Source organism: Pseudonaja textilis, chromosome 6 (genome assembly GCF_049901715.1).
Source record: "Pseudonaja textilis isolate UNSWEBS1 chromosome 6, rPseTex1.2, whole genome shotgun sequence".
Lineage (NCBI taxonomy): Eukaryota > Metazoa > Chordata > Lepidosauria > Squamata > Elapidae > Pseudonaja > Pseudonaja textilis.
In genome coordinates, this window is record NC_141995.1 from 3,207,338 (window position 1) to 3,233,676 (window position 26,339).

Sequence of the window (26,339 nt, forward strand, 5' to 3'; positions counted from 1 at the left end):
GAAAATTAGAGGTGCTAAACAGAACTACTTTGAAGATGCAAACAAACCAGGTAGATGGTTAGCATACAAATTGAGAAAAGAGAAAGAATCAAGGAAAATATTGCAATTAATAGATGACCAAGGCCAAGTTTGCCATGGTAGCAAAGAGAAGAAGGAAATCATTCGAGACTTCTATGGGAAATTACATATGCAAGAGAATATTGATGAGCTAAGAGTTAAGCAGTACTTATACAATGCTAATTTACCTCAGATACCTAAAGAGACTGAAACAATGTTAGAAAGCAATATAACGATGATGGAGCTAACTGAAGCACTCAAGAAGCAAAATAATGGAAAGGCACCAGGCCCAGATGGACTTCCGGCAGAATTTTATAAAACATTACAAGAATCGTTGAATCTTCCATTGCTTGAAATTATGAATGAAGTTATGTTAAGACCTATTGAAAATTCAGGTCATGAATAAGATCATGTACTTGGGGATATATTTGACAGCAAGATGTAGTACATTAAAAGAGAATAATTATATTAAACTTAAACAGCAGATAGCGCTAGATTTGGTGAAATTAGAAAACTTACAACTGTCACTAATAGGGAGAATTTCAACAATCAAGATGAATATATTATGCAGAATTTTATATTTGTTTCAAACAATTCCAATTAGGCTTGGAAATGACTACTTTGAAGATTTAAATAAAATTGTGTTGAAATATATATGGCAAGGTAAAAAAGCGAGAATAAAGTTAAAACTTTTGCAAGATGCTAGAATTAGAGAAGGATTTGGTTTGCCTAATTGGGAGTTGTATTACCAAGCGACAAATTTGATGTGGGTTAAGGAATGGATAACACTAAGAAATACTAGATTGTTGACATTAGAAGGACATGATCTGTTGTTGGGGTGGCATCCTTTTTTATGGTACAAAGGAACTAAAACACAGGGGTATTTTAGAAGACATTATATATGGGAGTCTCTGTGGTTAAACTGGGAGAAGATTAAAAGACAATGTTATTTGAAATTCCAGCCTGACTATCAACTATTGAAACATTTTGTTATCCTATAATATACAAAAAGGAACAAACAGTTAGATATGGTGAAATATTGAATGAAAAGGGTGAACTTAAATCTATGCAAAAACTAGAGGAACAAGGTATAAAGATGAATTGGTTTTCATATGCGCAAATACACTCAAGGTATGATAAAGATTCTAAAACAGAAGGTTTCTATGATAAACTGACTGGCTTAGATAAGGTTTTGACAGGTACTGATGAAAAGGTGATTAAAAAATTGTATGGATATCTATTAGAAATTAAACTAGAAGAAGAACAAGTTAAAGAAACTATGATTGCTTGGGGAAAGAATTTTGGATATGGGATCGATTTAGAAAAATGGCAAAAATTGTGGTCTCAAAATTATAAAATGATAATGTCAACAGCATATAAAGAAAATTTGTATAAGATGTTTTACAGGTGGCATTTTCCACCGACAAGAATAGCAAGAATGTTCAAGAATAAATCCGAAAAATGTTGGAAATGTCATCAGACACCTGGCTCATATTACCATATGTGGTGGACTTGTAAGGAGGCTAAAAAATACTAGACTAAAATCCACATGTGGTTGGAAAAAATGACAAAAAAACATATAGACTTGAAACCAGAGATATTTTTATTGGGAATTTTACCTGAAATATATAATAAAGACTTGAAATACCTGATTGTAAATGTATTAACAGCGGCTAGGATTGTATTTGCTAAAAACTGGAAAAATGAGAAAATACCATCACAGGAGGAAATCATTAAGAAAATATTGGAATGTGTTGAAATAAATAGATTGACATTTGAAATTAGAGAACAAGAGGATAAATTTTTTTATAAAATTTGGGATCTTTTCTATCAATGGTTAGACAATAAAGTACAGTAATGAATTATGTAGACTTTTAGAAAATAATAAATATACAAAGATGTACTTCTTTCTTATTATATCTACAAAATGACTTTAGGATAGGTTTGGGATGGTAATATGAACGGTTATAAGATCTAAGTAAATTATGGTTATCTTGTAAAACATGAATGAATAAAAGTATAGTCAAATGATTAATAATGATACTAAGGTATTTAATTTTTGATTGACAATATGAGATTATATGTAATGTAATTGTAATTGAAGACTACGAAATGGAAGCACAAAACAATTTGTAAACTAACCGGCACACTGTATGTACGCCTATTGATGATAGCTTGATGTTTTTACGTTTTGTCTGTTTATGCTTGTTTTTAAAAACCAATAAAATTTGGAAAAAAAAAAAAAAGGAAGAGACTGGACAGCCCTTTGTCTAAAATGGTATAGGACCTCCTGCTTGAGCAGTGGGGTGGACTAGGAGACCTCTGAGGTCCCCTCCATCCCTGTCATTCTGTTATCAATTAATCAGCGGAAGGGCTTCCCTTCAGAAATTGAGGGTGTTCCCACACTGGAGGTTTCCAACAGGAGACTGGATGGCCGTTTGTCTGAAATGGCATACGTCTCCTGTTTGAACAGGGGTTAGACTAGATGACCTCCAAGGTCCCTTCCAACTCTGTTATTCGTTGATATGTGACATGAGCTGGAAAGTCATTCAAAAGCCCAAACATTGTGCAGTTTCTTCTGGGGAAGCGGGGGTGGGTGGGCGCTTGAGAACATAAAACCTGGTGAGGGGGAGGGCCTGGATTATGGGTGCTCCTCCCTCACCATTTTTCCGGCAGCAAGGAGGCCAAGAGACGTCATATCAGAGAAGCGCCAGGCTAAATAACCGGGCTTCTAAAGGAGCACCCACCACGCACCCGTCTTCGGAGGCAGGAGCAACCCTGGTGGTCCAGAACGAGGGTGCCCAGCGCAAGGGTGGGATTCAAAAATCCCCCAAATCCCGTTCACTGCCCGGTTGCTGGGTGAGTGTGGCCACGGTGGGCATGGCCTACTGGAACTTTCGGGAGGGCCGTTTTTCACCTTCCCCAGAGTCCGGAGGCTTCCCTCGGGCCTCTGGGAAAGTGAAAATGGCCTCCCCCAGGCTCCCGAGGCCGGAAACAGGCCCATATCTGGATTTCTGGTACTTCCAGAAGGCCCGTTTTTCGGCCTCCCAGAGCCTTCGCGCAGACCCTGCATCCAAAACAGACCTTGTGGACACTCTTGGGAGGGGAGTGGTGGAGTGGGCAGGGCCAGCCGGTTGGTTCAAATACTGGTTCGGCAAATCAGCTACAAAATTAACAACCAGGTCGCTCAAACCGGTCCAAACCGTCTGACTACCACCCCTGCCTCCGTTGTATTGGTCCCAACCCACTGATGGAGGGGGTGCTTCTATGCCAGACAACCCCCTCCCACTAGCGGCTCTCAATAAATCAAGGATAAAATGGAAGGGGGGGAGGGTTATAGCCCCTTTAGCAACCGTTAGCATCTCCCAGGGTTGTTTTTTTTAAAAAAGAAAGATGGACGGTACAGTTCCAGGCTGATTGTAGGTAACCAAGGGCTGCCTGGGGAGGCAGAAGTTATGATGGAGGAAAGAGGATTTTTTGGGGTGGTCCGGCGGTAGGGCTGGGAGGGGTGATCGAAGGAGGTTGGGTGTGTGGGGAACTCTTTCAGGAAGGAGAAGGGAAAACGATGGGAGAATTAAATAGTAATCATAATTTGATTGAGTAGGGAAGGCATCAGGCTGTAAACCAGGAGACGGTGAGTTATAGTCCTGCCTTACACATGAAAGCTGCCTGGGTCAACCAGTTGATGGTGAGTTCTAGTCTCAGGAATGAAAAGTGAATTCTAAGTCATGGCTTAAACATGAAAGGGGGCTCAGTGACTTTGGGCCAATCACCAGGCGAAGGTGAGTTCTAGTCCTGCCTTAGACCTGAAAGCCATCTGGGTGACTTTGGGCCAATCACCAGGCGATGGTGAGTTCTAGTGCCAGCTTAGGCATGAAAGTCACCTGGGTGATATAGGGCCAATCACCAGGAGTTTTAGTCCCGCCTTAGATATGAAAGCCAGCTGGGTGACTTTGGGCCAATCACCAAGAGGTGGTGAGTTCTAGTCCTGCTCTAGGTATGAAAGCCATCTGGGTGACTTTGGGCTAATCACCAGGTGATGGTGAGTTCTAGTGCTGCCTTAGGCACGAAAGAGGGCTGGCTGACTTTGGGCCAGTCCCCCCACCCTCTCTCTGCCCAACCTACCACAAAGGGTGGTTGTTTTAGGGAAAATAGTAGGAGGAAGACGCATTAGATCAAGGGTCCCCAAACTTGGGCACTTGAAGACTTGTGGACTTCAACTCCCAGAATTATTCACCCAGCATGCTTTAAGACGGGTGGACTTCAACTCCCAGGAACCCCCAGCTAATAAGCTTTAAGATGCATGGACTTCAAGTCCCAGAATCCCGCAGCCAGCATGTTTTAAAAGGTGTGGATTTCAAACCCCCCACCCCCCCGCAATTTCTCAACCAGGATGCTGGTTAGGGAATTCTGGGAGTTGAAGTCCACCCATCATAAAATCCCTGCCTTGCTGGAAGTGATGGTAAATGGACCAATTTCTCCGATGGATCCGATCAGAGACCTACCGACGCTACGGTTTCAGCTCTGGCTTTTGTAACATGGACCGAATGTCGCAGCTGGGAGGAGGTGGGGGCCCCTGTTTTGCCCAGCCGTTGGCTTCCTCTGGAGTTCACCAAAATGCCCATTTTTTTTCCGGGCCCTCAATCCCCGATGTCTGTTAGGCGGCTGATAAGAGTGAAGAGCTGAAGTCAGAGGGAGGAACGGCTTTCGATCCCTTCCCATGGGTGGGTGGGGGGAGGCAGGCACAGGGTAAGGGGTGGGAAGGGTTTCACAACCCCCCCAATTTCAAGAATTAATTCCTGTCATTTGCAATCAATTGTTTTCCTGCCTGCTTTTGTCCCTCTCTTCCCCGTCTCTTCCCTCTCCTTTCCTTCCTTCCTTCCTTCCTTTCCTTCCCTTCCCTCTCCTTCCCTCCCTCTCCCTTCTCCTTCCTTCCTTCCTTCCTTCCTTCCTTCCTTCCTTCCTTCCTTCCTTCCTTCCTTCCTTCCTTCCTTCCTTCCTGTGTCTCCCCTCTCCTTCCTTTCCTTCCTTCCTTTCCTTCCTTCTCTCCCTCCCTCTATGCCTCTCTCCTCTCCTTCCCTCTTTCCTTCCTTCCCTTCTTCCCTCCCTCCTTCCCTCCCTCTCCATTCTCCTTCCTTCCTTCCTGTGTCTCCCCTCTCCTTCCTTTCCTTCCTTCCTTTCCTTCCTTCTCTCCCTCCCTCTATGCCTCTCTCCTCTCCTTCCCTCTTTCCTTCCTTCCCTTCTTCCCTCCCTCCTTCCCTCCTCTCCATTCTCCTTCCTTCCTTCCTTCCTTCCTTCCTTCCTTCCTTCCTTCCTTCCTTCCTTCCTTCTTCTCTCCCTCCATGTCTCTCTTCTCTCCTTCCCTCTTTCCTTCCTTCCCTTCTTCCCTCCCTCTCCCTTCTCCTTCCTTCCTTCCTTCCTTCCTTCCTTCCTTCCTTCCTTCCTTCCTTCCTTCCTTCCTTCCTTCCTTCCCTCTCTCCATGTCTCTCTCCTCTCCTTCCTTCCTTCCTTCCTTCCTTCCTTCCTTCCTTCCTTCCTTCCTTCCTTCCTTCCTTCCTTCCTTTCCTTCCTTCCTTCCTTCCTTCCCTTCTTCCTCACTCCCTCTCCCTTCCTCTCTCTCCCCTCCCCTTTCTTTCCTTCCTTTCACCTTCCCACCTCCTCTGTCTCTCCCCTCAGCTTCCTTCTTTCCTTTCCTTTATTGCTTTCTTCCTCTGTTCTGCTCTGTCCTTCCTTCCTTCCTTCCTTCCTTCCTTCCTTCCTTCCTTCCTTCCCTGATTGGATTACACAGACTCCTTAAAGGAAGCATTATTTATTTATTTATTCATTTGCTCATTCCTTCGATTTGTACAGCTGCCCAAGTCCCTGGATTGAGACCGGCAGCTCTGCAAATGGAAGGAACAAGAGTCAATAAATAAAGAGAACTCCAGGCAGGAAATTCCACCCTCCTCCTCCTCCTCCTCCTCCTCCTCCTCCTCCTCCTCCTCCTCCTCCTCCTCCTCCTCCTCCTCCCTCTCCCTAGTGAGGACTCCTGCAGCCTATTCCCCCAAGCAGGCGTATATAATAAATCGAAGCTTAACGGAAGGCATGTCAGGATGATCTGCAGCCTTGATTGAATTGTCAAGACAAAGCAGCCCCTCCGCCAGAGGGGGAGGAGGGGGACTAACAGGGTGGAGGAAGCTGCCCTGGAGTCTCTCTTGACGACTGCAATTCAACCCCAGGGAAGAGCTTTGAGGAGGCCCTTTGCGCTCCTTTCATCCACAAATCATTTCCTCCTTCTCCCAAGGGAAACAAACAGCCGTTTGCTGCTGCTTCTTCCCTTAGCCTTGTCCACAACTTAAGGTAAGACAGAAGGTAAACATGGAAAGGGGTCTTGGAGATCATCCGGCCCAGAAGTAGGGAATGATGGCCCTTTGTGACCTCTGGACTTCAACTCCCAGAATTCCCCAGTCAACATGGGGAACGATGACCCTTTGATGACCTCTGGACTTCATTTCCCAGAATTCCTGAGCTAACATGGGGAACGATGGCCCTTTGTGACCTCTGGACTTCATTTCCCAGAATTCCTGAGCCAACATGGGGAACGATGGCCGTTTGTGACCTCTGGACTTCATTTCCCAGAATTCCTGAGTCAACATGGGGAACGATGGCCCTTTGGTGACCTCTGGACTTCAACTCCCAGAATTCCCCAGTCAACATGGGGAGCGATGGCCCTTTGTGACCTCTGGACTTCATTTCCCAGAATTCCTGAGCCAACATGGGGAGCGATGGCTGTTTGTGACCTCTGGACTTCATTTCCCAGAATTCCTGAGTCAACATGGGGAGCGATGGCCCTTTGGTGACCTCTGGACTTCAACTCCCAGAATTCCCCAGTCAACATGGGGAGCGATGGCCCTTTGATGACCTCTGGACTTCATTTCCCAGAATTCCTGAGCTAACATGGGGAACGATGGCCCTTTGTGACCTCTGGACTTCATTTCCCAGAATTCCTGAGCCAACATGGGGAGCGATGGCCGTTTGTGACCTCTGGACTTCATTTCCCAGAATTCCTGAGTCAACATGGGGAACGATGGCCCTTTGGTGACCCTGGACTTCAACTCCCAGAATTCCTGAGTCAACATGGGGAGCGATGGCCCTTTGGTGACCTCTGGACTTCAACTCCCAGAATTCCCCAGTCAACATGGGGAGCGATGGCCCTTTGTGACCTCTGGACTTCATTTCCCAGAATTCCTGAGCCAACATGGGGAACGATGGCTGTTTGTGACCTCTGGACTTCATTTCCCAGAATTCCTGAGTCAACATGGGGAACGATGGCCCTTTGGTGACCTCTGGACTTCAACTCCCAGAATTCCCCAGTCAACATGGGGAGCGATGACCCTTTGATGACCTCTGGACTTCATTTCCCAGAATTCCTGAGCTAACATGAGGAGCGATGGCCCTTTGTGACCTCTGGACTTCATTTCCCAGAATTCCTGAGCCAACATGAGGAGCGATGGCCGTTTGTGACCTCTGGACTTCATTTCCCAGAATTCCTGAGTCAACATGGGAGCGATGGCCCTTTGGTGACCTCTGGACTTCAACTCCCAGAATTTTCCAGTCAACATGGGAGCACGATGGCCCTTTGTGACCTCTGGACTTCAACTCCCAGAATTCCTGAGTCAACATGGAGAACAATGGCCCTTTGTGACCTCTGGACTTCAATTCCCAGAATTCCTGAGCCAACATGGGGAAGGATGGCCCTTTGTGACCTCTGGACTTCAACTCCCAGAATTCCTGAGCCAATATGGAGAACGATGGCCCTTTGTGACCTCTGGACTTCAACTCCCAGAATTCCCCAGTCAACATGGGGAACGATGGCCCTTTGTGACCTCTGGACTTCAACTCCCAGAATTCCTCAGTCAACATGGGGAACAATGGCCCTTTGTGACCTCTGGACTTCAACTCCCAGAATTCCTGAGCCAACATGGAGAGCAATGGCCTTTTGATGACCTCTGGACTTCAACTCCCAGAATTCCCCAGTCAACATGGGGAACGATGGCCCTTTGGTGACCTCTGGACTTCATTTCCCAGAATTCCCGAGCCAACATGGGGAACAATGGCCCTTTGTGACCTCTGGACTTCATTTCCCAGAATTCCCCAGTCAACATGGGGAACGATGGCCCTTTGTGACCTCTGGACTTCAACTCCCAGAATTCCCCAGTCAACATGGGGAACGATGGCCTTTTGTGACCTCTGGACTTCAACTCCCAGAATTCCTGTGCCAACATGGGGAACGATGGCCTTTTGTGACCTCTGGACTTCAACTCCCAGAATTCCTGTGCCAATATGGGGAACGATGGCCCTTTGGCAAATTGTGGACTTCAAAAAAATGGGGAAAAATTCACTTAACAAATGTCTCACTTAGCAACAGAAAGGTTGGGCTCAATGGTGGTCATTAAGTCAAAGACTCTGTGTATATACAAATAACAATAGCTACCAAGAGTCATCTTGTAGGGCAGATGGGAGGCATGACAGACATGTAGGTAGGTAGGTACATAGGTACATAGGTAGGTACGTAGGGAGGGAGAGAGAGAGAAAGATACAGGCAGATGTAGAGATAAAAAAGAGACAGACATAGGTTGATAATAGATGACAGAGAGAGAGAGAAACATCAGTAGGTAGGTAGAGATAATGATAGGCAGATAGAGGCAGACATATAGAGAGAGGAAAAAAGACAAAGACACACATAGATGGATGGATGGATAGGTAGGTGGATGGATAGATAGATATAAGATAAATAGATGGATGGATAGATAGATGGATGGATGGATGGATGGATGGATGGATGGATAGATAGATGATAGATGATAGATAGATAAATAGATGGATGGATGGATGGATAGATAGATAGATAGATAGATAGATAGATAGATAGATAGATAGATAGATAGATAGATAGATAGATAGATAGATAGATAGATAGATAGAGATAGATAGATAGATAGATAGATAGATAGATAGACAGACAGACAGACAGACAGACAGACAGATAGATAGATAGATAGATACTGAGATAGATACTGAGATAGATACTGAGATAGATAGATAGATAGATAGATAGATAGATACTGAGATAGATACTGAGATAGATACTGAGATAGATAGATAGATGATAGATAGATAGATAGACAGACAGACAGACAGACGGACAGATAAATAAACACCCAGAGTTTCTCCTGATCCTTTGCTGAGCACAGGCTCTGCAAACCGCAATGGTTTGCTTTTACCATGGCTTCTGAAACAAACCACAGTCTTCAGCTTTGCGCTGCCATTGGTCACGTTTTACCAAACCTAAAGTCTGGCTACCTAATGCTCTTAAAAACCTCCATAAACCCTCAGTTCAGCTTAGAGGATTCTGTAAGACCTTGTTTGCAGCCAAACCGTTCTAAACGGCGCCCTTGAGCTCTGCCGCTATAGAGTAATTTCTTTTGCAGACTTCCCAACCGGGTGAAATCTCAGTTTAAGTGCAGCTGTTTGGATCTGCCGGGACTCATCACAGGTTTAAGAACTCCTGAAGGAGCGATTGGAACATCTCTGGTGCCATCAGTTGGCGACATTCTGCATCACAACACCGACAAATCGCAACCCTGAAATCTCTCTCCATGTTTCTAATCTTCTTCTAATGCTTTTAAATCTGTGTAGGTCACTCTCAAAACCTATGCTGACTACTTTCTTGAATTATAGGCAGTGATTTTAAGATGTATGGACTTCAACTCCCAGAATCCCCCAGCCAGCATTACTTTAAGATGTATGGACTTCAACTCCCAGAATCCCCCAGCCAGCATTACTTTAAGATGTATGGACTTCAACTCCCAGAATCCCCTAGCTAGCCTGCTTTAAGATGGGTGGACTTTAATTCCCAGAATTCACCAGCCAGTATTACTTTAAGATGTATGGACTTCAACTCCCAGAATTCCCCAGCCAGCATTGCTTTAAGATGCATGGACTTTAATTCCCAGAATTCACCAGCCAGTATTACTTTAAGATGTATGGACTTCAACTCCCAGAATTCCCCAGCCAGCATTGCTTTAAGATGCATGGACTTCAACTCCCAGAATCCCCTAGCTAGCATGCTTTAAGATGGGTGGACTTCAACTCCCAGAATTCCCCAGCCAGGATGCTTTAAGATGTGCAGATTTCAACTCCCAGAATTCCTCAGCCAGGATACTGGTTGTGGAATTCTGGGAGTTGAAATCCGCCCATCTTAAAGCCACTCAAATTGAGCAAAACTGGTACAGAATTTTTTAAAAATATATTTCCTAGCTGATTTTGAATCCCAAATGGCATTAGATTTGATTTCCTGAATCTAAGTGAAATTTCGATCGGGCGGGGGCGAGGCTTGATTTAATGGAAGCAATCTCTGTATTGTCATCATCATCATTACACACACAACATCAACGCAAAATGTCCTACGAAACAGATGGTTGAGGCGGATGGACCAACGCTTCCCTTTCTTTAGTAGTTCCTAAAATCCAATTTTCCCCATATCAGCAAAACCGCTTCCATCTTATTGCCCGGAAAACTATGTGGATACATCCCTAATGTTCATCTGGACAAGAAGTAGATTTTATTCTCTTGGGGAATATTCGGTTATTTGATCTTTTGAAGACAAATGTTGGTAGAAACAGGAAGAGATAGTGGTAATATTACAGATTGTCTTTGCAAAAAAATAGAGAAAAGAAAATTGAATTTTGCGCGCTGTTTGGTCACCTCTGGAAGGAAATCCTCCAAGCCACAGGATGTTTAAAAATGCAAGTGTATAATTCTTCTGGACGCAGATGGCATTCTGGGTGTTGAACCCAATTCCAGAGGTAGGTTTTAGAGATGGTCAGTAGCTAAGCAAGGAATGAAATCCAGAATTGAGGCAGGATGTCAAACCTGGAATGAAACCAAAACTTCCTAACAGTGAGAACAATTAACACCCTGCCATCAGAAGTTGTTGGGTGCTCCAACACTGGAAGTTTTCAAGAAGAGACGGGACATCCATTTGTCTGAAATGGTAGAGGGCCTCCTGATTGAGCACGGGGCTGGACTAGAAGACCTTTGAGGCGCCTTCCAGCTCTCTGCTGATTAAACATTCAGCTGTTCCTTGCCTTCTCTAGAAGAGGCTGTATTAATTCCACAAAAACTGTCAATTTCATGCACCAGATTTTATAGGCACAATCCATTCCCATCAGAATAACAGAAGAGAAGAAGAAGAAGAGAATAACAAAGTTGAAAGGGACCTTGGAGGTCTTCTAGCCCTACCCACTGCCCAGGGAGTCTGTTGTGGTTCGCCGGCAGAAGGGGCAGATAGCTGAGGTCTCGGAGAGCGAGTATTCAGATGAGGGGCCTGCATGGGATGCAGGAGTGGGGCCAGGACCATCAGGGAGTGAAGTGCTGCCTTCGGAGATTGTGGAGGCTGGCAGCAATGAGGAAGAGTCCCCCGAGGAGCCTGTGCCCAGTGCACATGCGTGCAGGGCTGCTCGAAGGGAAGAGCAGCTGCAGCAGCACGAGCAACTTGGGAGTAAGGCTGCAAGGTGATGGCTCTTCCCATAAGGGATAAAAGCCAGCTGAGAAACCGTAGTTCTTTGCAGGAAGCAAAGACGTTTTTGCACTCAAGCCTTGTGGACGTTCGGACTATCTTAGTTTGTGTTTGGAGACTCTTTGTGTTTGGAATATTTCTTAGCAACTTTATCTAGCATTCTTGGCAGCCTTGCACAACCTTGGCAAGGCTCATTCTTATCAGAGACGATTCGTTTTAATATAGCCTTTTAACCGTGAACGAACGGAATTTGCAGAGAAGCATTACAAAGTGTTGCTTTTATCTCTGTTTGGTGTTTGTTTCGTTGGAACAAGGTTTGGGTCAGAACAGCAAACCTCATCCCATTTCAGACCAATAGTTGTCTCTTCTTGAAAGCCTCCAGTGATGGAGCACCCGCAACTTCTAGTGGCAAGCTGTTCCACCGGTTAATAGTCCTCCCTGTTAGGAAGTTTCTCCTAAATTCCAAGTTGCTTCTCTCCTGGGTGAATTTCCAGCCATGGTTTCTTATCTTGTCTTCTGGGGCTGGTTTGTAGAATAGGTGGACCTTCCTTCTCTTGCCTGGACTTGGTTGACGAGCCAAGGCCAGGAAATTGCCAGGGGAGGCAAATGCTGTCAAGGGGGTTGGACTAGATGGCCTCCAAGGACCCCCTGTAATTCTGTAAATATCTGCCTTGCAGCATCTTCTTGCAAAACTCTGGATGGGTTTGCCAGCTTGGAAGCCTGAACAGAATTGGCTCAGGAGGTGAGGGGGTTGCTCCCCGTTTGGACAAGGGGTGTTGTGGGGGGGTTGGGTATCCCCAATACCCCGATCCTAACAGGCTGGTGAACCTTTTAGGATCATGTTTAGGATTGCTCCAAATTTGGGCAATCGTTCTCCTCGACTTGCAACGGTTCATTTTCGCGGCTGTTCGAAGGGCCGTTCAAAGTGCCTGGAGAAGAGTGGCTTAGGACCGTGTTTCACACTTACGACCGTGGCCACATCCCCACCGTCACGTGATCCACATTCAGATGCCTGGCAAATGATTCATATTTACGACCATCGCAGCGTCCCCGGGGTGGGGGTGGGGGTGGTCACGTGATTTTATATTTTTTGGGGATCTTCCGGCGTGCAAAGTCCAGATTCGTTGAACCGCCGTCCGACGAACTTCACAACTGTGGCGGCGAAAGAAGTTGTAAAATGGGGCAAAACTCCCTCGACAATTGTTTCGCTTAGCGACCATTGGTGGTCATCATCAAGGACTAGAAGCAGTACCTGAGCTGTTTTTTTTAAAAAAATTTTATTGTTATTTTTTTCCAGCCTTTTCCACTCCCGATGCCATCAAACCCCCTTTTTTATACTGAATTAAACGCAGGCATGAATTCGCTTTCGAATCCATTGTACGTATGGATCTTACTGCTCTTCTCATTTTAGCCTTTTTCTCCCAGACTACATTTCCCATCCTCCTCACCCAAGGGAAACTAGTGCAAAGTGTGTTTGTGTGTGTATGTGTGTGTGTGCGTGTTTGTGATGGTTGGACTGGGGAAAGCCCGAGTTCGAATCTCAACTCTATCCCCCAATGATTGGATAAAAAAACATGGACCCCCAGCTTAACAGATATTCTTTTATTTCTCTGGGTGCCACCCACATTCTGTGACCATCCCAGGTCCCATTATCCACTGCCTCTATTTCAGCTTGGTTACTGCTCCCGAATTGGAGAGGCCACATCTCAGCAACCCTCCCAGGTCCCATCATCCACTGCCTGCACTCCAGCTGTTACTGGTCTTGAATTAGGCCAACTTTCAGCAACCATTCCAGGCTCCCAGGTCCCATCATCCACTTCCTTCATTCCACTTCTGTCACGGATTCCGAACGAGAAAGGCCACATTTCAGCAACCATCCCAGATCCCATCATCCACTGCCTTCATTCCGAAGGTATTACTGGTTCTGAATCGGAGAGGCCATATCCCAGTGACCCCCCCAGATCCCATCATCCACTGCCTTCATTCCAGCTTTGTTGCGGGTCCTGAATCGGAGAAGCCACATTTCAGTGTCCATCTCAGGCTCCCAGATCCCATCATCCACTGCCTTCATTCCGAAGGTATTACTGGTTCTGAATCGGAGAGCCCATATCCCAGTGACTCTCCCAAATCCCATCACCCACTGCCTTCATTCCGAAGGTATTACTGGTTCTGAATCAGAGAGGCCATATCCCAGTGACCCTCCCAAATCCCATCATCCACTGCCTTCATTCCAAAGGTATTACTGGTTCTGAATCAGAGAGGCCATATCCCAGTGACCCCCCAGATCCCATCATCCACTGCCTTCATTCCAGCTTTGTTGCGGGTCCTGAATCGGAGAAGCCACATTTCAGTGTCCATCTCAGGCTCCCAGATCCCATCATCCACTGCCTTCATTCCGAAGGTATTACTGGTTCTGAATCGGAGAGCCCATATCCCAGTGACTCTCCCAAATCCCATCACCCACTGCCTTCATTCCGAAGGTATTACTGGTTCTGAATCAGACAGGCCATATCCCAGTGACCCTCCCAAATCCCATCATCCACTGCCTTCATTCCAAAGGTATTACTGGTTCTGAATCAGAGAGCCCATATCCCAGTGACCCTCCCAAATCCCATCATCCACTGTCTTCATTCCACCTGGCCACAATGGGCCGGTCAGTTCCCACACAAACAACCCCACTGAGAAACCTTGAAAAACAAAACAAAACTGGACAATTTACACAAATAATCTGGATATTTCTTGAAACTCAACCATTCCCACGGAGATTTCACCACGTAGTAGAAGCCTGCCCTTCCAGACTCCCCTTAAACCTCTTAGTAAAAACTCTACTTGCTCAGGCCCACTTTAAATTCCCCTTGCTTTCACGCACAAGTCATTTTTTCCCCTTTACACAATCCCGGTGTCACACCTGCCCACCTATTGAAAAAACCTGTTCACGGTGGCCGGGAAAGGCTTTGCCACTCAGCCACCTGCTCCCTCCCTCTCTTCCCTTCTCTCTCTCTCTCCAATTGCTCTTCTTGGCAAGTGTGAGTAACACACAAAAGCGGAGGAGAAAGACAAACCGGGACAACATCTAGACAAAATTCAGTGCATGCAGTTTTCTAAACATCTTAATTTTATTTTAAGGAAGGAAGGAAGAAGAGACAGACAGACTGCTCATTTTCAAAAGCATGCCCCCTTCAGCAAACCTGGCGTTTTAGCCTTTGCGCTTATTTGTGTTTTGGGGGGAAGGAAATTCACCCCAAAAAGACAACACATTATTTTTTTCCCCAACAGGACCAGGGAGGTGGCGGGGTTTTCCCTAGCAAATCCGAATTAAACTTGTCTGACACACAACTCCGCAAGAATCGAGGCTCCGAAACGGGCTAAGTTGGCAAAAAGCGGGGAGATTTACCTTAATTTTTTTTTAAAAAAAGAAGAATTAATTTAAAAAAAAATGAAATAAAAGCCGTTACAAATGAAAAACCCGAATTCACCAAAGACAAAGAAGGGGGCAATGAATAAGCGCTGCGTTTTCCACCCGAAGGGGCTTTTTAAAGGATCTGGGTTTTTAAAACGCTGAAGGGATCCCGGCTCCAATTCGAAAAGGCACGCAATAGGCACGCGCGCGCACACACACACACACACACACACACACACACACGTGTATACACACGCACACAACCCAGCGCTTAAGAGAGCTCCATACCCACTATAAATCTGTTCAGCTGGCTGGAAAGAGAACCCAGCCTGCGTCCTTAGTGGATCGCTTCCAGATCGACTTTCCCCACCCGCTTCCTCCCAAACCGCGGGGGATCTGGTTTCCTCCGGGGGGGGGCACCCAAAGGTTAGGTGGAGGGGTTCAGGATCCGGGGTGCCTTCTGACAAGCTCTTGACCCCAATTAACCTAGGGTGGGAGAGAGGGAAGAGAGAAAGAGAGAGAGAAAATCCGTGCAGCTTCACGCGCTCCCCGAAAACGTCGGGAAAGAAGAACCCTGCCTTATTCTACACGGGTCCTCCAGGCAGACCCAGAAGCCGCAGCAGCGTCGCCTCTGCCAATTTCCAACCAGCACCCCCCCACCCCCCCCACCCCCGTGCCACGACCCTCCGGCCAAAACGCCACCTGACCCAGCCGTTCCCACCTGGCCGCCTTCTCCTCCCCCCTCAAACTTCGCCGCTTGCCCAGGTTGGCTGGAGAAGCCTAGACTCTCGCCCAGCCCCCTAAAATGGTGTGTTTTTTTTGGGGAATGTCCCTGGGGAAGGGAAAGGCTGTGGGGGGGAGGGGGGAGCGGCTCGGTCGATGCCCAGCCCCGGCTGCCCATCACTCACCTGTCAGGATCAGGGTGAAGAGATACACGACCCTCGTCATTCTGCTGCTCCTTCCTGGGCCTTCTTCCTCTTGCCAAAAAATAAAGAGGGGGTGGGGGGTTGGGGAAGGGGAGGGAGGGGGGGGCAGAGGCTGGCAAAGGATCCGCTCCGGAGCGCTGCGCCTCCTCCTCCTCCTCCTCCTCCTCCTCCTTTTCCTCCTTTCAGTCCCAGGTGGAGAAGAGGCCCCCGCGGCCGGTGCTGCTGCACGGGAGCCCAGCTTGGTCCTTCGGACGGGGAAGCATCGCTGCCGGCTCGGGCCCCTGCAAAGAACCGGCCAGGTGTGCTGGGAAAAAGGGAGGAAAGGTGCCCACCGGAGGGCTGGTCCTCCTCGCTGCTCCTTCTTGCCTGGCTCGCGGGAGAAAACTTGCCGCCGAAGTGCGCTGGGTGGGTGGGCGGACGTGGGTGGGTGGGTGGGGGGGAGGAGAGGTTGGAGGAGCCCCCTGGCCCCCCTGGGCAAGGGGAGCGGAGGGGGGGTCGGGCTTCCCCCAGAACCCTCCCCCGGGTGGAAGCAAGAGCCAAAGCCGGACTTGGAGGAGGTAGGTGGATGGATGGATGGAGAGGGGGGGAGCTTGGCTTGCTCGCTCGCCCGCTTGCTTGCTTTCCCCGCCGGTCAGTGCTTGCTATGAGGGTCCGCAGGCGCGTCTCCCTGCGCTCGCTCGGGCAAGGAAGGGGAGGGGAGGAGAGGGAAGGGCTGGAGCGGCTCTTAAAGGAACAGGCGCAGCCCCGCCGCTGGATGCAGCCTTCCTCCTCCTCTTCCTCCTCCTCCACCACTTAGAGGAGGGTGGCCGGAGGCTTTTCCCTCCCCTCCCCCGAGCCAAGAAAGCGACCAGCAGGCTGGGGAGGAAGGAAGGGGGAGTTGGTGTGAGTTCGACACCCCCCGCACCCGAGCAGATTCTCTCGAGGGGACCCCACGATTGAAACGACGCCACTCCGCCCCCTCACCGCCCCGGCCCGCCCAGCCCCGAGGAGGCTGCCAAACTTAGCGGTCGCTCGACCCCCCTCCCCCTCCCCCTCCATCCCACGACTCGCAAAAGAAATGCGGAAATCTGCTGGATCCACTCACACACACACACTCTCTCCTCTTCCCTTCTCTTCGGGCGGGGAGGGGCGGGGGACCCCAAATCCTGCTGCAAACAAACAAACAGCAAATAATTTAATAATAAATAATTTAATAAGCAAGCAAATAAGCAAGTAAACAAACAAACATAAATAAAGAAGTGAATGAATGAATGAATGAATGAATGAATGAATGCATGCATGCATACACACATTCATACATACATACATGCATACACACACACACACACACAGGTACGTACATTTTAAATATATTGCAGGCTGGGGTTTTTGTGAAATAGGCTGTAAATCCTGGCTTAGTTAGATGATGGTTTACAGAGAGCAAACCAGAGCAGGTTGTTCTACAGACAGTCAGGACCAGAAGCTAACCGTGTTAGCTGCCTTTGACCCGCAAACTAGATTGATCCCTCGGTTGTTAGGAAGCTGGTTTGAGATCGCTCCAAAACCTTGTGCAGGATTCGGGACCAGACCCCGAATGGATCCGCCTGGAAGGGACCTTAACCAGAAAGACCCTCGACCGCGAAATGGCTGTGCAATCTCTTCTTGAAAACCTCCAGGGACGAAGCACCCGTAACTTCTGGTGGCAGGGAGTTCCCCAGGCTTTCTCTAGTGAAAAGAAGGATTAGGGGGGACACGAGAGCATCTTCCAATCTTTAAGGGGCTGCCCCAAAGAAGAGGGAGTCAAGCCATTCTCCGAAGCCCCCCCACCCGAAGGCAGGACAAGAAGCAACGGGTGGAAACTCATCCAGGAGAGAAGCAACCTTGAAACTAAGGAGAACCTTCTCAACCGTGAGGAGAATTAGCCAGGGGAACAGCCTGCCACCAGAAGTCGTGGGTGCTTCGTTCCTGGAGGTTTAGCACAGGGTCTGCTGCTTGCTCAGTGGGGTTGGACTATAAGTCCTCGAAGATCCCTCCGAACTCCTGCACCTGGGGGATAGGACAAGAAGCAACCAGGGTGGGAAAACTAACCGAGGAGAGAAGCCGCCTAGAACCAAGGAGAAATTGACGGACCATGATAACAATTAACCCGTGGAACGGCTCGCCACCGGAAGTTGTGGCTGCTCCATTGCTGGAGCATTTTAAGAAGAAGCTGGAGAGCCAGTTGTCTGGCATGATACAGGGTCTCCTGCCGGAGCAGGGGGCTGGACTGGAAGACCTCTAAGGTCCCTTCCAAGTCTATTCCAGTTAAATGCATAAACGAAAGCAGCCTTCCAATATTTGAAGGGCTGCCCCAAAGAAGAGGAGGGGTCAAATTATTCTCCAAAGCCCCAGAAGGCAGGACAAGAAGATGGAAACTCATCAAGGAGAGAGAAGCAACCTGGGATTAAGGTGCAATTTCCCAATAGTGAGGTTAATTAACCAGTGGAACAGCCTGCCACCAGAAGTTGTGAATGCTCCAACGTTGGAGGTTTTGAAGAAGAGATTGGACAGCCACTTGTCTGGAAGGATATATGGCTGTGTTGGCCAACCTATGGCATGCAGGCCAGAAGTGGGACGCAGAGCCACTTCTGTCAGCACGCAAGAGCTCGCCCGGAAGAGACCCACTGCGCACGTGTGCGCGCCGCCCCTGATCAACAGCTGATTGTCGGGTATCTGGCGTGCATGCGTGGAGGAGGGGGGCGGCGGGGAAGATGTGCGTGCATGCTCAGAGATGCACAGTGCATGGGGGGGTCATGCATGCACAGATGCATGGCGCATGGGGGATCATGCGCACACGCGCAGAGATGTGCAGTGTGCGGGGTGTGTGTGATTGCATGCGCAGGTGCATGGCGTGCGGTGGGAGAAATCATGTGCGTAGGCGCAGGGATGTGTGGCGCATGGGGGGGGTTGCACACACATGCCCAGGGGACGTGGGGAGCCCGCCCAGCATGCATTGCTTTCTGGGCGCGCCATTATCGGCACGGGAGCCGAAAAAAGGTTAGCCCCCACTGGCATATGGTCTGCAGGGGGTTGGACTAGATGACCTCCCTTCCAACACCGTCATTCTGCATTCTGTGTTCCCATTTTGAGAGAGGAGGCTGTGAAGCACTTTTACAGGGTTGTCCTCTACTTCTGTGGCCACAGGGGAGGCCAACATTTTTGTCACTAAAGGAGTTTTACAAACCTTTTGTTTCCCCGACGGTTGTTAAGTCAACCTGGCTTCCCCGTCGATTTTAGTGGTCAGAAAGTCGCAAAAAGGGGATCATCTGATCGCCGGGGCTGCGACGGTCGTAAGTCCATGCCAGTTGCTAAGCGTTTGAATTTGGATCGCGGGACCATGAGGATGCCGCAACAGCCATAACTGTGGGAAATGGTGTGATGACCCAAAGGGGCCTGGCACAAAGGCAACACAATCAAAATAAGCAAGAAGTGTCCCTTTAGTATCTCCAACTTTGCCCCCAATGTCCGGGTTACTTTCTGGCTGGAGAGAAAAAAACTCTCCCAGGAACAGCCTTTAAGTGGAGGAAATTCAGTCTGAAAACAAAGTACACACAAACTGTAAGTAAACATGCACACAAACCAGGCTGCAGTGATCAACTTGACAGGGCGGGAGAAGGAATTGCAGACTTGAAAGGCCAGCAAAACACACACAGTTGGGAAGACGCCAGGAACCCAGATAAGCCTCCACAATACCAGATAATTCACCATTTGCCCCCAACAGTTTGCTGTGTGCTGCTTCCCTTTTTAAACCCTGTGTTCCCAGCTGCAGCTAATGAAGGGAATCAGGGCCCTTTCCTCCCCCGTAAGCCATGCAACCCATGTTGCTCCCTTCTCCTTTCTTCCCTGCATGCTCTAAGATGAAGAGGGGGTGGGCCTGGGTCTTCCTCCAAATTCCCTCTCCCTTGTTCTCCCTCTCCCCCTGCTCTGCCCAGCCGGACTTTGCCCTTCCCCAGTTTCCTCCACAGCCAATGGAGCCAGACTCCCGCTCCCTGTCGGCAGCTCGGCCTCCCCCTCCGAATCAGAGTCCGACAGGGGCACGACACATCCTCAAAGATCCATCTCATCCTGGGCATCCCCCCCGCCCGGCTTTTTTTGAACTATTACCATCTGGCAGACAGTACCGGATAGTAAAGACAAGGACAAATAGGTTGAAAAACAGTTTCTATCCCAGGGCAGTAACTATTGAACAGCCTTTAAGTGGAGGAAATTCAGTCCGAAAACAAAGTACATACAAACTGTAAGTAAACATGCACACAAACCAAGGTGCAGTAATTAACTGGACAGGGCAGGAGAAGGAATTGCAGACTTGAAAGGCCAGCAAAACACACACAGTTGGGAAGACGCCAGGAACCCAGATAAGCCTCCCCGATCCCAGATAATTCACGATTTGCTCCCAACAACTTGCTCTGCGCGGCTTCCCATTTTAAACTCTGTGTTCCCAGCTGCAGTTAATGAAGGGAATCGGGGCCCTTTCCTGGGGGTCCACAAACACCGTTCCAGACAAGCCCAGCCAGCCACTGGGTCCAACTGCGTCGCTTGCACAATCATCGTCGGATTGTGTCCTTTGCGTGCGAATTACGATGCCCTCCTTCCTGTGACTGCCTTTGCGGGGCCTCTCGGCCTCTGACAAGGAGCCCATTTGGCATTCATACTCCACTAAAAACGAAATACAAAAATCTAAACGGCGAATAAAAACTGAAAGCCTCAATTGTGTCCTTGAAATTACCCATAAAAGCCCTCTGAGAGCTCTTGGTTTGATTGCTGACTAAACTCAGTTACGGGCTGGCTTGGGAAATTGCAAAGGGGAGGAAACGTACTCTGGGGTTTGCCTCCTCCGTTACTTTTACACAGTGGTGGGATTCGTTTTTTTTTTTTTTTACTACCGGTTCTGTGGGGGTGTGGCTTGGTGGGCGTGGCAGGGGAAGGATAGACTGCAAAATCCCCCTTCCTTCCCCCTCCCCACTGACCTGCTTTCCAGCTCCGTTCTCCTGGGCAGGGCAACCAAAGGAGACCCAGCCGATCAGCTGGGACTCAATGGGAGGCAGAGAAGAGATTGGGGTTGGTGGGGCCAGTCAGGGGTGGGATTAGCCGGTTCTCCGAACTACTTAAAATTTCCACTACCGGTTCTGGAGAACCGGTCCGAACTGGCTAACTATCACCTCTGCTTTTACACCTGTGGGGGGCGGGGGGAGTCGAGCTGGACTCTCAACACCCCAACTTAAGATTTACGTCTTGGATAAGTTGCAGAGGTGGTATATTCAACTAGTTCTGACCAGTTCTGGAGATTTTGTGATGATGTGTGAGGGATATTTGTGAGTGGCACGTATATGAATGTGCAGGGCGTGGGGCGCATACATGGGGTACAAATGCATGAGGGGGTGTGCGGAGGGTAGGGCGCATGCACGGGGATTGCATTTTGGGAATGCACGCAAACATGTGCCCTTTGGGCACGACACCGAAAAGGCTAGCCACCCCTGGCCTTCACCACTCCAGACAAAGGGCAGTCCAGCCCCCTCTTAAAAACCTCCAACTTCTGGTAGCAGGCGGTTCCCCTGATTCATCGTTCCGAGTGTCAGCTTGTCCTGGTTGCAGATTTAAACCCCGGAGTCACAAAAGGAGGTGTAACATCTTGGAGGAAAAAATACGGGCCCGAGAGAAAACCCATTTTTGTCAGGAAAAACCTGGCTTGCAAAGGAGCCAACTTTGTTCTCAACCGTTCCTCTGTTGCTGAGCTGGCTTCGAGAAGACGGGCTGTGAAAAATGCTTCGTTCTGATATTTTATTTTTTCTCTCCCCCAAAACAGAGTTGGGGTTTTCCTCTTTTGCGCTACGAGGGGGGAAGATGGGTTAAAGGTCAAAGTGAGCTGGGAGGTCTCTAGGTGGAGCCGAAGCCCCCAACCCCGCCAAAGGGAGCGGTTTGCCCCCTTACCAAGCCCCAGCCTGGGACCAAAATCGAAGGCAAATTAAATGGGTATCGGCATGCGGGTGGCAATTTTCGCTCCTGGCTCCAGCTTGTCTTAGTTGGTATTGATTCTAATAGGAAACCTGGTTTAGATTCACCTGCCCGGAAGAGATGAGAGGCTGGTTCTTGGAGGGGAGGGGAGAGGAAGAGGAAGGGGAGGGGTGAGAAGGAAGAAGGGGAAAGAGAAGGGAGGGAGGAGAGAGGAGGAGGGAGGAAGAAGGAAGGAAGGAAGGGTAGGAGGAGGAAGGGCGAAAGAAGATGGGAAGAAGGGAGGGAGGGAGGAAGAAGAAAGGAGGAGGGGGAAGAAGGGAAAAAGAAAGGGAAGAAAGAAGAAGTGGAGAAAAAGAGGAAGGAATTGAAGAAGGTGGAAGGAAAGGGAAGAAGAACTGAGGTTGTTTTTTCAAGGGGAAGGGAGAGGAAGAGGAAGAGGAAGGGGAGGGGTGAGAAGGAAGAAGGGGAAAGAGAAGGGAGGGAGGAGAGAGGAGGGAGGAAGAAGGAAGGAAGGAAGGGTGGAAGGAGGAAGTGCGAAAGAGGATGGGAAGAAGGGAGGGAGGCAGGAAGAAGAAAGGAAGAGGGTGAAGGGAAAAAGAAAAGGAAAGAAGAAGTGGAGAAAAAGAGGAAGGAATAGAAGAAGGTGGAAGGAAAGGGAAGAAGAACTGAGGTTTATTTTGAGAGGAAGGGGAGGGGCGAGAAAGAAGAAGGGGAAAGGGAAGGGAGGGAGGAGAGAGGAGGGAGGAAGAAGGAAGGAAGGAAGGAAGGGTAGAAGGAGGAAGGGGAAAAGAAGATGGGAAGAAGGGAGGGAGGGAGGAAGAAGAAAGGAAGAGGGCAAAGAAGGGAAAAAGAAAGGGAAGTAAGAAGAAGCGGAGAAAAAGAGGAAGGAATAGAAGAAGGTGGAAGGAAAGGGAAGAAGAACTGAAGTTGTCTTTTCGAGGGGAAGGGAGAGGAAGAGGAAGAGGAAGGGGAGGGGCAAGAAAGAAGAAGGGGAAAGAGAAGGGATGAAGGAAGGAAAGGGGAGGGAGTGAGGGGGGGAAGAAGGAGGAAGGAAAGGAAGAGGATGAAGGGAAAAGAAAGAAAAGGGAAGGGAGGGAGGGAGAGAGGAAGGAAGGAAGGAAGAAGGGAAAGGAAGAGAAAAAGAAAGGGAAGAGGAGGAAGGGAGGAAGGAACAGGGGAAAGAAGAAGTGGAGAAAAGAGGGAGGAATACAAGAAGGTGGAAGGAAGGGCAAGGAGGGGAGGGAGGGAGGGATGGAGGAAGGAGGAAGAAAAGAAAGTACAGAGAGAAGGATGGAGGAAGGAAGGAAGGGTAGAAGGAGGAAGGGGAATGAAAGATGATGAAGAAGGGAAGAAGAAAGGGAAGGGAAAGGAGGGTGGGAGGAAGGAAGGAAGAAAAAAGGAGGAAAGAAAGAGGATGAAGAAGGGAGAAAGAAAGGGAAGGGGGAAGGGTAGAAGGAGGAAGGGGAAAAGAAACTGATGAAGAAGGGAAGAAGAAAGGGAAGGGAGGGTGGGAGGAAGGAAGGAAGAAAAAAATGGGAAAGGAAGAGGATGAAGAAGGGAAGAAGGGAGGGAGGGAGGAAGGACTGGGAGAAAGAAGAAGTGGAGAGAAAGAAGAAGTGAAAGAGGAAGTAATAAAATAGGGTGGAAGGAAAGGGAAGGCAAGGAGGGAAGGCGGGGGGGGAGGGAGGGGGAAGGAAGGTACAAAGTAAAGGATGGAGGAAGGAAGGAAGAAAGGGTAGAAGGAGGAAGGGGAAAGAAAGATGATGAAGAAGGGAAAAAGAAAGGAAAGGGAAAGGAGGAAGGAAAGAAAGAAAAAAGAAAGAAAGAAAGAAAGAGAAAGAAAGAAAGAAAGAAAGAAAGAAAGAAAGAAAGAAAGAAAGAAAGAAAGAAAGAAAGAAAGAAAGAGAAGAACAGGAAGGAGAAGAAGGGGGAAGGAAAGGATTGGAGGAAGGAAGAGAGGAAGGAGAAGGGGAGAGGAAGAGGAAGAGAGCATGCATGCCAGTTGCCAAATATCCCATGTTGGTCATGTGACCACGGGGATTTCGCAAGGTGTCATAAGTGTGAAAAACGGTCACCGGTTACACTTTTTTCAGTGCCACTGCAACTTTGAACGATCACTAAACGAACAGTGGTAAGTCGAGGACTCCCTAGGCCCACAAAAGCAATAAAAAATAAAACCAAGGCCGCTTCTTTTGGGACGGTCTGCGCTGATTACAACCCAGGTAGGTTTTTCAGCCTTTGCCTCCCATCTTCGTAAATACCTGCTTGTCGTTTGTCTGCATTTCCGCTGCCTTTTATCCTCTCCTCTCCCTTTTTTTGGGGGGAGGGGAGGACGACAGAAACCAGTTAGTGCTTTGATCTTCACTGATGTTTAATAAATAAACGTCAAGCGGCATCTCGGCCAGCGGAGTTGAGTGGCCTCTGTGTTCACTCGGATTTGGATGAAGGGATTGACGGGCCCGTCCTGGTATTAAACTGAAATTATTCACAATAATTCCCTGACCACAGGGTTGTTGGTTGGTGGTGGGGAGGCAGAAATGAGAGGAGAGAGCAACCCCCATCTGTTCCTCTATAACAGGGATCTGCAAACATGGCCGCTTGAAGACCGGTGGACTTCAACTCCCAGAATTCCAGGAGTTGAAATTCACAAGTTGCAAAAAAAAAAAAAAAAGGAAGGGATCAAATAACCCAAGAACACCTCAACAACCGTCATAACACGAGTCAGTTGCGAAGTGTCTCGCTTTTGATCACGTGACCACAGAGAGGCGGCTACGGCCGTGTGTGAAAAATGGTCGTAAGTCACTTTTTTCAGTGCTGTTGGAACTTCGAACAGTTGCTAAATGAGCCACCTTGGAATTCATGGTTGGAATGTATTTTTGTGCAACAACTATTCGGCCAGCAGATGACAGTGTTTACGAATTTGGATCTGTGGTATATACTCAGGGCTCTTTTGTTCTCAGTGGAGTTTGCTGTTTCCTGTTCCGGTTACAATAGTTGAGCAGTAAAGCACATGGTGACTGTTCCCTTTGCTTGCTCTATGGTGCTCTATCGAATTTCTAAGAGTGGAGGATGATTTGATTTGGATGTGACTTATGAGCCCTCCATATGCGGGGTTCCTTAGGAGTTCATCCCACAATGCCCCCTGTCACAGGGCAACACAGATGTGGCAATGAGAGGAGGGTCCATTGTTGATGAATCCATTATATTCTAGCCAGAGGTGAGATTCTATCATTTCGGACCGGTTTGGGTGAACCGGATGTTAAATTTGCATCTGGTTCGCCGAACTGGTATTTGAACTGACCGGCTGACCCCGCCCACTCCACCCAGCCCCTCCCAGGAGTCTCCACATGGCCTATTTTCAATGCAGGGTCTGTGCAGAGGCTCTGGGAGGAGGAAAGTTCTAGAAGTTCAGAAACAGGCCTATTTCCGGCTTCTGGGGGGCCTGCAGAGCCTAAGGGAGGCTCTTTTCGTCCTCCCAGAGTCCCGAGGGAAACCTCCGGATTCTGGGGAAGGGAAAAAAAACCGGCCTTCCTGGAAGTTCTGGTAGGCCACGCCCACCATGGCCACGTCCGCCCAGCAACCGGGCAGCGAACCAGTCGCTGGGATTTTTTTGAATCCCACCCTTGATTCTAGCTCAGTGTTGCTCAAATTTTGGCCACTTGAAGAGCGACGTGGACTTCAACTCCCAGAATGCCCCAGGCAGAACAAGAAACTGTTGTGGCTCCGATTTCCAAGCCTGTGCTGTCAGAGGAAGAGGACCTGGAAGATGAGGAGGAGGAATTGGGAATGCCGTCCTCCTCAGGACCTTCCTCTCTGGCAATGCCTTCCTCCTTGATAATGCCTCAGGTTCCATCAGACAACCGAGAGGAACAGCCTGAGATTAATCAGGAGGAAGGAATATCGGAGCAGCCCCTGACAGGGAGTCAAGAGGAAGACTGTTGGCTCGATCCTAAGCAGCGTCGTAGGGAGAAACGTGAGCAGGAACGTAGGAGGCGTGGGGGGGTCAGAGAGTGAACTGAGTCATTGAGCCACACCCCACAGGGGATAAAAGTGGGTGTGTTTTCGGCTGGAACTTTGTACGGGACAAAGTTTGATCTTACTTCAGGTTTTCTTGGTGAATGATTTTCGTGGTCTGCCTTGTAATTTTCTGGGAGTAGCTTTTTACTTGTTATCCATTCGGACTTGGCAGGCAGAGCGTGTTGAAATGCCAAGGATGTTATCAGTTCCAAAGAATTAACTCTGTGAAGTCCAAGCCTGCCTGCCTGCCTGTGTTGGTGTGAGTTTGTACGCTTTTATCTTTTGGGAAAGAAGCAAAGGTGAGACAGGACAAGACACCATGGATAAAAATTAATCCTAGAGGGAAGCAACCTAGAATTAAGGAGGGATTTCCTAAAGTGGGAACAATAAGCCAGTGGAATAGCCAGAA

At 48.6% G+C, this 26,339-nt stretch overlaps 1 protein-coding gene across 1 annotated transcript in view; it reads right to left on the reverse strand.

The window, feature by feature from the left end:
- Positions 1-16,005, reverse strand: part of GFRA4 (GDNF family receptor alpha 4) — a 119,178-nt gene extending 103,173 nt beyond the window's left edge. Inside the window, exon 1 of the mRNA XM_087935679.1 lies at positions 15,926-16,005. Within this exon, the coding sequence (XP_087791805.1) occupies positions 15,926-15,965 (40 nt within the window). The 5' untranslated portion in view covers positions 15,966-16,005. The remainder of the gene's footprint in view (positions 1-15,925) is intronic.
- Between the last annotated feature and the right edge of the window lie 10,334 nt (positions 16,006-26,339).